Source organism: Ctenocephalides felis, unplaced genomic scaffold, assembly GCF_003426905.1.
Source record: "Ctenocephalides felis isolate EL2017-DRISC unplaced genomic scaffold, ASM342690v1 CF-g0.4_SCAFFOLD_03572, whole genome shotgun sequence".
Taxonomy (NCBI): domain Eukaryota; kingdom Metazoa; phylum Arthropoda; class Insecta; order Siphonaptera; family Pulicidae; genus Ctenocephalides; species Ctenocephalides felis.
In genome coordinates this window covers 43,336,268-43,347,094 of record NW_020539726.1, presented here as the reverse complement: position 1 = coordinate 43,347,094, position 10,827 = coordinate 43,336,268, and the positions used below count along the sequence as shown (strand labels likewise).

Below are 10,827 nucleotides of genomic sequence, written 5' to 3'. Positions count from 1 at the left end.
CCTCCTCCAAGGCAACGATACTTCGGCCGCCGTCGGCTTGAGCCCTACATCGCTTCGGGCGCTCTCGTCGCTGCCGCCTTCGGGCGTCTTGGCGGCGGTCGCGTAAGTTCGTGCCAGCCTCGTTTTTCGGGGATCGAACCCGGGAAGACGCGAGATTTGATTAATTAATTCGTTCGTACTACTGAGGCGGACAATTTGGTAATAGAACCACCGCCGCCACTGATGCTATTCGAACTTGTCGTTGTATTTCTTAAAGCTAACGTAAAATTTCTGGAAGGATGATTGCTGGTCGTTGTGACCGTCGTCGGCGAGAGAAAGGGTTCGAGTTAGGGATAAGAGGGTATCAGATTTGGTGGGTTCACCTGGGTAAATAATAAAAAATACATACAAGGCAAACAATTGTAACATATAAATATATATATATATATATATATATTATATATAACATGTATATATGTATATATGTATAACCATTCCATTTCCATGCAACATCAACAACATTCACAAATCAACAATTACGTAATTAGTTATTATTAAATCAATGATTTTTTTCGTTGAGTTGGTTTTTTGGTTTTGGTTGGTAGCCGTAGACAGTTGGCAGCCGTGGTGGACACACACAAGCACATAGTGGGCACAGACAGGAAATGAAGAAAAAAAGACAAGAAATATGCATTAATAAACGATTCAAATAATATTGTATGATTAATGGGGCAATCTGCCGTAACAGAGCTCATAAAATAACGTTGTCATGGCAACAGAGCTCTCTTATGCTTGTTCTTGGAGGTGAAATTGGAAAATGTCTTATCTATTTGTGTGCGATCAAGCGTATTTTAAAATAAACAAACAAGGAAGAATCTTATGATAACTGCACAATCTAGAATTCTGTTATCATAACATTCTCCCTTGCTTTGTTTATTTGTAAAAAACTCTTGATCGCACGGCAAATAAAGAGACATTTTCATAATTTTCACTATAAGGAATAAGCATAATATAGCGTTGTCATGACAACGCTATTTTATAAGCTATGTTACGGCTGAAGTGTCCCATAAATTAATAGAAAAAATTGTTAGAAATTTATTGTGTTCATATATATATTGTTCAATAGAGGTATATCTATATTAATTGATAAGTTGAGGAACTTTAAAATTAGGTCGTTCATGTAGTATTAATGTCGCCTGATGCCATTGAAGTAATAATAAATGTCTCGAATATTAGAAAGCAATTCTCCGGATTAAAAAGTTTGTTACCGGTCTCTTGGTTGAATAATCGCATGAGTTGGTGATCACAAACTGTCAAAGGGCTATTTTGTGCTTTTCGATCAGGCGTTTTACATTAAACCTAACCTCCAAATTACACAACAGTCAAATAACAATGTTAGCATAAGTGCAACAATTTTTGATGACACACGCGAAAGTTATATTCAGACGTTTGTGCCATTTTGAGTTAGGTTTAGAAGTTACATTGTGTAAAACGTTCCATAGAACAGCAAAGACAAAGCTTTTTGACAGTTTGCGACTACCGACTCATGCAATTATTCAACAAAAGTGACCGTCTTTGTAACATAATTATTTTATCTGAAAATAGACTCCTAAAAATTGTTAAAATTTCTCTATAAATATTTTTTAGAGAATTTTAAAGTTGATACATGATAACATATTGAATATTCCTCGTCTATTTATTAAACATTATTATATTAAATATATTTACGCCAACAATAATTTTCCAACTCTAAATTTCTAAGTGTTTTATTGAAAATCGTGTAGTAAATTAGAAACAGACAATATTCTACGACCAATCAGTAAAAAAATGTGTGAAACGATTAGTGCAAATTAGAAATGTGCTGAAAAATTTCAAAAGTCAAGATTAAGTTTATGAAAAATCAAAAAAGTTCTCAATGAGAAGTATAAAATCTAGTGTTAAAAAAAAATTAAATTGTATATCATCGAGTTGTTATTCTTTTAGTTGTGGCCACATTCATAGAGGCAGCATAGTGAATAAAGAGAGTGAGAGATGAAAAAATTAAAATGAAAATTAATTTTATTTTAAGTCAATACAAGTGATTAAAAATATGTAGTGAATAAATTTTTAATATACTTTAATTGTAACCAATTTTTTAAAGAAGGTTTGGAACTTTGTTAAGACCAACACAAGTCCTCATAAGTTGTAGCCACAACTTATCATCCTAAATTAAGGGGCAATGGAGTTTTTCTAATAAAATTGTTATTTTTATATTATATGAATTTTTTGAGCTAAACATGTCTCATAACTATGACTAGTCATTAGTTTGATCATTCAAGCTTGGTTAACACATGTATATTCATTCACCCACATTATAGATATATATATATAATATATATATATATATATATGTTTAATAATTTGAGTTTAATATTCGGGCGTAACATCAATAAAAATAGTATGAGTTTTTTTTAAAAATTTATTTATTTAAAATCCATACGTTTCGGCTAGCATCTTAGCCATCATTCAGTGAATCAAGTTAACTATAAAAATTGAAACTAAATAAAATTATATGAAAGGAAATTTCATGGAAAACAATAATAATAATAATAGTAATAAACACTTTACAATTTTGTATCCTAATATAGCATATGAAACCATTATTAATCCATGGTATGAGTATGTGCACATTGATAAGATATATATTTTTTAACACAAACATCACAAATGGTAAAACACACTAATAATCATGATAACTTAACAAGTTGTCGAAACTATGTATTTACTCTTCGGAGTTTAGGATAGAAATGTCACATTTTTCTCAAAGCAGTTTTTAGCATGTGTTGATATTTTTTGGAAAATTTAAAAGGCGATGGGATTTTGTTATTTTTTAAGGAATTTTGACAAGCTATTAAGAAACCACGTGTTCGTTTCGTTCAGGGCCGTATTGTCAAAGCGTTTGTTTATGACTTTGTCGTTATGTAATTGTAAAAACAACCCCTCAGCGAATCTTCTTTTAATTGTATTCTCTTCAAAATGTAAAATTTTAGGGTTAAAAAAATCGATATTATGATTTAAATTTTTAATATGTTCAGTTAACATTGTTTTAAATTGTTTGGGATTTTTTGAATTATTTTTGTGTTGATTAAGGCGTTTACTCAGATTTTGGCTAGTTTCTCCAATATAAAAGAGTTCGCAATTAGAGCAATTAATTTGATATACCAAATTCCTGAGGCGGTCAAAATTGAACTTAGATTTCATTTGTGTAAAAATTGAACTAAGGGTTGCATCACAATTACATACCAACAGAATGCCACACTGTTGAAATAAACATAAAACATAAACATAAAATTTAAAAAAAAAACTCATACTATTTTTATTGATGTTACGCCCGAATATTAAACTCAAATTAAACATATATATCAACATCAAATTCAAGACTATTCAAATATATATATATATATATATATATATAAATATATATATATATATATATATATATATATATATATATATATAAATATAATGTTTATAATTTATATATTTTTCCACATACTTGGCGATTTAGCAGTAAATGTGATGGGACAATCAAAGTCCTCCTTATTAGTAGTTCCCATAATAATACTCATATCACTTGGTTTATCACAGCCATTTGGTTTCTTAGTCGAGAACTCGATGGGTTTATCCATGGTTAGTGTGTCTTCATCTTCGCCTTGTTCATGTAGGACCTCATTTAAGTAATCTGATAATAAAAAAATTGTAATTTTAAAAAATAGTTTGCAAATCAGTTATTCAAATAATATTTTTTTATACTTACCATGCGAAAATTGTTTAGCAGATCCATTTTGTTGGAACTCGGGAAAACTGACATGATTCTGTCTGGTACCATCCTGGTAAGGAAACAATATATTTTTAATGATTATACGCATTGATTAGTGAAAGCAGAAATATTATTTTCTAAATAAACAGTTAAAACTTTTAGCTAATTAGCCAAATCTCAAATCTTCTTGATTAAATTGTGAAAGTTTTCTGCAGCTTGTTTTGGGGAGCGTCTTTGAAGTAAAATACCCCTTACACCTAATTTCAAATTAACTCACTATCTTTACCTTATTGACTCGTTTGGATCTCTTGTGATGTTTACGTTCACCAACCATTCTCCTGATATTCATATGAGTACGATAATTGACTTGAGTCGACAGATCCCTGTCATCAACTGCATGCCGAGAGTAACTGAGTCTACGGTGCTGTAAAAAAAATTAACATAATCATAATAAAAAAATAATATGAGTGCTGGTAATAGATAAATTATTTCTATTTACTCTTCGATAAGGCTTGCAAAGTTCCTCGGCCAGCAAGTGATGTATCTTGGCATCTGTCAAGTCTTTCTTCGATGGGTTGTACTCGAGTTCTTGCATATCGATGTTCCAAGTCGAGGAGTCCAGTTGGCTGAAGCTAGGGCTGTAAATGTTATACATTTAGTTGTAATTGATACATAAAAAAGTAGATACAACAATGTAGTAACCCTTTGCACTCGCTAATTTCGAGATTTATGGGGGTCTTCCTATGTGATGGGTTGAAAAAAATCGATTTTTTTTTACCATAAATTGGTCCCTTAACATGTCTAGAATACGGTAGTAAAGCGATTTTAGAAAATTCGAAGTCGTTTTAAAGATACAGCAGGTAAAAGAAAGAGCGCTTCGGAGCGCTGAGTTGGCAGTTGAAACTTTAAACGCGTTTTTCTCAAAATTGTGTTTTTCAAACTTTCCTCTATTGTATCTCAGAAACGGCTGGACCGAATTACTTAAAATTTACAGGGCACACTCAATATATTTAAACGCATGGAATGAATCTATTATCAATCGAAAATTTTCATAACTTCGATTTTTTTATAGCAAAAAACAAAAAAAAAACGCCTAATTTGCAACTTTTATTTCAAATGTCTATCAAAAATCCATTTTTTTTTATATTCATTTGATTATAGGTCATTCCGTGCTTTTAAGCCTACAAATTAAAACGCCGTTTATTTTTTTTTCAGATAAGCCGATCAGCCGGAATCGTGGAGGAAGTGGGAGCTCTTTTTTTCGAGGCGGGGGCGTTCAGAGCGCTGTAACTCTAGTTTGACTGAATATTTTCAGCTGAAATTTTATATTTATACTGTCCAAATATGTGTTAATAAATGATAAAAAACTTGAAGCTCTAAATATTTACTGGTCGTAGAAAAAAAATCCTAAAATATCCCTAAAAAACAGGCCGTCACATAGGAAGACCCCCTTATATGAATTTCGCCGCCGAAGCGGCGGCATACGAGTGGAAAGGGTTAAATTGTAGCTACAGCGTTCAAAGTTTTTATTTTGGATAAAAAAAAATATGGACTTTAGTAGATTTTTGTGCTATTTTGTTTTGCTACTCTATTGTAATAGAAATGTTTTGTTATAATGATTGATGAAGATGATTGCGAGACACTATGATAACTAATACAATGAAGAATTCTACGACAATTGAAATCATGCACAAACAATTTGTTAAAGAAATTTAACAATACTCTTTATATTTTTAAAATTTATTAATGCCCCCTATTTATTTTGTTTTTCCTAGCAAATTTTAAACTCATATATTCATGTATTTTGAGTAAAAGTAATGTTTATTAGTATTTATAAAACACGGTTAACAAAAATTACAATTTGGACATAAAAACATGCTAACAAAACGTCTAGTGCCAATAACGTTTTAAATATTAAAGCCAATCATGCAAAGCATTGCTTTTATTAATTTTGCATCTAATTTATTATAAAAATTTAATTGAAATCATTTAAGGAGGTATTCTATTGTAGAGCGATGAATTTTAGGTCATTTTTAAAGTGTCGTAAAAGAAAGCAATGAATGTTTTTACTATCCATTTTTTTATCACTGGTTTATTAATATTATTAAAATACAAAACAAAAATTAAAAAATTAAAAAGTTGAAAATTGTAAGAACTGGCAGCTGATAAGGTCCCAAAAAATTGGTACCTCAGTCTTGACATGATTTCAGCCCTCGTAGCCATCAGAAATGCAAAAAATAAAAAGATTATTAATCTACAATGATGTCGCAATCGCCTGAACTAGCGATGAGTGAAAAAAAATTTTTTTTACAAATTGGCGACTGTTTGAAAAAAAAAAGAGTTTTTTTCACTGTTTTTTGAGTTTCTCGAATTTTTTAAAAATAGTAAAAATTGGAATTTGTGTTTAATCCTAGTTCGGGCTATAGATAGGTCTATAAGCAAGACTCTCTGAACATTTCAAGTGAATCGGTCGAGTAGAACTCGAGAAATCGTGTCAACAGTACTGAAAAAGTCTGTTCTGAGAAAAACGCATTTGAAGTTTTGCGTGAAGCCAAACCAGTATGGAAACCGAGTCAGTAAAATGCCTATATCTCCGAAAAAAATTAAAATTTTCAAAAACCTTCTCGCACCCATATTCTTAGATAGTTAAACTTTGAAAATATGAAATAAAAAAAACGATTTTTTTAAATTTCTACACTAGAATATCCCCTTAAGTTGTTATCGTAAAACTCTCCTAACTCTATAACAATAAGTGTAACCATTAGATAAATAAATGCATAAGAAGTACAAATAATAAAATTTTAATGACTTCAGAAAATCTAGGATAAAAGAAGTAAATCAATTTGTTTGTCCCAAAACAAAATATTATTTTTGCAAAAGAAATTCAATTTGCTAGTAATTAGTTCTCCTGAAAAACCCTCTGCAGATTAAAAGAAAAATACTCGAGGCATTTAAATCCATTAATATTATCAACATCTAAAAGATATCGTGCAAGTCATAAACATAAATCGATTATATCAAAATTGATTTGTGCATAATTTTCTAATCGATAAGTGCTCTTTGTCTACATAAAGCATCACTTTTAAATATTGCTTCTATTTAGAATTCTTCTTCTTTGATTAGTTTTAGTTACCACAAAGTCTCTTTTGGCAATTTCAAGTGATCTCGGGGCCTTTTGTGATTGAAAGCCGCACTACTGGGCATCAAAAAATGGTGATCATCATCGTTGTGCTGATCGCTTCTAGATGATAATTGACAATTTTAGAAAAAGATAAAAGAATTAATTGAAATATGCCTAATTTGTGTACATATTTAGATTTTAGACCAATAATTTATTAATCTTGTGAAAACCATTTTTCTCTCTTTCAAGCATCAACATTGTAATATTTCTCATCGTGAGCAATTGCATCTATGAAAGCTCGTGAAATAAATTATCGAAACTATTTTAATAACTCAATTTTACTTTAGTTCTCTCACTTAATTATTATAAATATAAATTTGGTATTAAATATTTTTTTATATACCTGTTGGCATTCAAATTTCCTGCAGTGTAATTTCTGAAAATGGCACTCATGCTTTCGGTGCCAGAAATATTGCCAATCGTGGAAGCATTTCTTCGCATGTACTCCATGGCATCCTTCATTGCTAATTTAGAATATGTTTCCAGAATCTTAGGTTCGGCACCTGTAATAAAATAAATATAATTGAATTTATTTAAAGTATTTAAAAAAAACTGATTATTTATCAATCTTGGTTTACCTTTGTGATCTCTCAACAAGTAAGGACGGATGAATTTATTGTCAAATCTCTTAAACATTCCTCTAACGTGGTAGTTACCAGTTCTACCCAAAATGTCTTCAATGCCTGCCATCAAGTGATCCATAAACTAGAAGAATAAATAATAAGAGTAATAATAAATTTATAAAAATTTTAAAATTTTTATTAAATAAGTAAATAGTTACCCTTTCGTGTATCCTTTCGTTCATTGTTGGTTTCCTTGGTTCTGCTCGTTTGACATTGAGGATCTGAAATTTATTAATAGATTATTACAAATGTTATTTTAAGTAATCAGAAGAGAACATAATATTAATAAATCAAACTACTTCAGTCAAACTACATAGCTCAAAGAACATTCACGAGTCCCTTAGAATAAATGAATTGTTTCAAAGTATCATTGATTTCACAAAATTCTTTTTACAATTTCTTTCTCACCCTGACTAAAGGTTTAATGGTGATTCCTTGCAAGAACACAGTGAAGTAGATGACTGCAATTGTAGTGGTCACAAACATGGGCTGCAGTTTTACATGTCTCGGGTCAATGAGCAACACCAGGGCGAACGCCACTGCACCACGGAGACCTGGGTGAAAAATAAATATATAGATTAATTGAAGAACAAATTAAAACTTCAGTTAAATAATAAATACAGGTGATATCTTACTATAAAAACCCCCTCCCTCCCCTACGTGATATTTCGTGATTTTTTGTCATTCCACCCCTCCCCCTAAAAATCTCACTTGATTAATGGACGCCCCCTTAATTTGTAAATAATAATTTCCAACTTTTTAAAATTGTTCACAAAAATATATATTATGATATGTAATTCTTTTTTTCTGGTCGAAATCTCTCCTGTATTCAGTCCATTAAGTACAACGTGTTTCCGATCACCACTGTGCGCGGAGTGATGTGGGATCAATGTAGCCTTAAGAACCTACCAGAACAAAATAGAATGATATGCCAGAATATATATTTTTGTAAACAAATATTTTGTAATACATTTTTATAAAGTTGGAAATTATTAATTACAAATTACCACATCACACCTCAAAGTAACGGCTGAAGAAAATATGAATTTAATAGGACTTCTCTGTTCATTATGAAACTAAATTAGTTGTGTCATTTTACAAGCGCTTAGAACATACACAGTGTATGTCCTAAGTGTGCGGCTTATTACTACAAACCTTAAAAAAATATATAATTAAACCACATCCCTTAGGCCTATAATATTTTAGTAAGTATGTTTAGATCATGACTCCTATCACTAAGCAAAAATTTATTAAAATAGTGAAAAAAAATTAGAGTTAAAGAGTCCCAAAAAAATTGCATATTGTAGCAAAACTATAATAATTAAATATTAATAATAAATAAATATGTAAAAAGTATAAATAAATTATTTCCATTATTTTTTCTAGAAATCTAGTAAGCTCAAATTTCCAATCGCAATGACAGTGTCACTTTGACAAATGTAAATATAATTTTAGTATATTAAAATTTAATATTTTAATAACGAAATTCTAAAAAATCATGTAAATAAACCTCGCGCACATTCTTTGTACAAATTCCAAAAACCAGAGCAGGAATTTCACTGTTTGTTTTTCTAAATATATAAATATATTTATATATAGAAATATTGCATAATGGTAATTGGTTATAAAATAAGAAATTTGATGAAAGAGATTCACTGTAGTAATATTTTAAATGCTTAACCCTTTTCACTCGAGAATTCCGAGATTTATATGAATTTTGCCGCCGGAGCGGCGGCATCCGAGTGGAAAGGGTTAATATTATCTAGTCCGCAAATCATTTTAACATTTTTGTTGGCGTTAAAAAAATTAAGTCTAAACATATTTAAAACATACTACATAAAAAACATTACAAATATGCATTTAGTATTTAAAGTTAAATCAAGACTTAGAAGAAGCAACTTTTTCTAACGTCTCAATGTACTAATTTTAACATATAAACTTTTTTAAATTCCCAATTTTTTTTTAATTATTAAATATATAATATAGGTTAAAATTAATTATATTAATGAGTAATTTATTTTTTTTAAATTTAGCGAGAAGTAATATCAATTCACATCGGGCAAGCCGGAGTTCAGCTTGGAACAACAAGTTGGAACCTATACAGGTAAATATATTTTTAAAAATAATGTAATTATATAAAATTGCTAAAGCATAAATAAATAATAATAATAACAGTAATAGTGACGAATATATAAAATTATAAAAATAATAAAAATATGTTAAGAATTAAATTGACTAAAGTAAACTAAAAAGGTACTTTTAAGCTCCACAATAATTTGATTTTGATTTTGAATCATTTTAAATATGATTACTGGTAAAAAAAATAAAGAACAAAAAATTTCACATCTGGCAACACTTTCCAAAAAATGACAATTATTAACAACAGTGAATAAATTTCTTCAGTGAAACTTTCCAAAAAAGAGCAATTATTAACAACAGTAAATCAATTTCGCAACTGGCAACACTTTCCAACAAAGACCAATTATTAAGAACAGTCAATAAGTTTCATATCTGGCAACACTTTAGTCCTAGCAGTAATTTTAAAAACTAGAAAAGAACGATTTTAAAATTACTATACTATCCTAAGAAAAAGTCTTCAAACTTCCATAATTTTAAAATACAATACTTGTATTATCTGTTTTTTGAATACCTTCAAAAATTATTTTAACAATTAACCCTTTCCACTCGTAAATTACGAGATTTATATGTATTTTGCCACCGAAGCGGCCGCATCCGAGTGGAAAGGGTTAATTTAACATCTGGCAATACTTTTCCATACCATAGAATAATGATTTAAGATATTATTAATATTATTATATTTGTATTATGAATTTTCTAAAGTAATTGCAACAATCTGGCAATACTTTTTCGCGCCATAGAATAATGTTTTTCCCATCTCAATTAGATTGGAACACTGTCTAGACCTAGCGGGAATTTTGAAAACTAGAGAAAGCCAAATCTTATTGAACACAGTGCCGGATCAGGATGCAGAAAATAATTTTGCAACATTTTTCAAAGAACGACCTGACGGAAGGTACACTCCTAGGGCCCTCATGATGGATTTGGAAACAAGAACCATAGGTAAGGGAAAGATTTAGTGAAAAAAAAATCATCCCTGGCATCATTTGTCTTCTATATGAAGACATTTAGGAAGAATTGCTCCAAAGTATTATTTATTCTGCAAAGTTCTTTTTACCATTTTTCCAACCATAGGTAAGGGAAAGATTTAGTAAAATCATCCCTGG

At 29.9% G+C, this 10,827-nt stretch overlaps 1 protein-coding gene across 3 annotated transcripts in view; it reads right to left on the bottom strand.

Moving 5' to 3' along the window:
- The window catches only part of LOC113387999 (sodium/hydrogen exchanger 3-like), a 133,472-nt gene that overhangs the window by 69,447 nt on the left and 53,198 nt on the right, over nt 1-10,827 (bottom strand). For all 3 annotated transcript variants that reach the window (XM_026625410.1, XM_026625408.1, XM_026625411.1), the window contains 8 exons: nt 7,991-8,136; nt 7,741-7,803; nt 7,538-7,664; nt 7,303-7,462; nt 4,278-4,416; nt 4,065-4,202; nt 3,776-3,848; nt 3,515-3,700 (listed from right to left, as the gene is read on the bottom strand). In XM_026625410.1, coding sequence (XP_026481195.1) covers nt 3,515-3,700; nt 3,776-3,848; nt 4,065-4,202; nt 4,278-4,416; nt 7,303-7,462; nt 7,538-7,664; nt 7,741-7,803; nt 7,991-8,136 — 1,032 coding nt within the window. The remainder of the gene's footprint in view (nt 1-3,514; nt 3,701-3,775; nt 3,849-4,064; nt 4,203-4,277; nt 4,417-7,302; nt 7,463-7,537; nt 7,665-7,740; nt 7,804-7,990; nt 8,137-10,827) is intronic.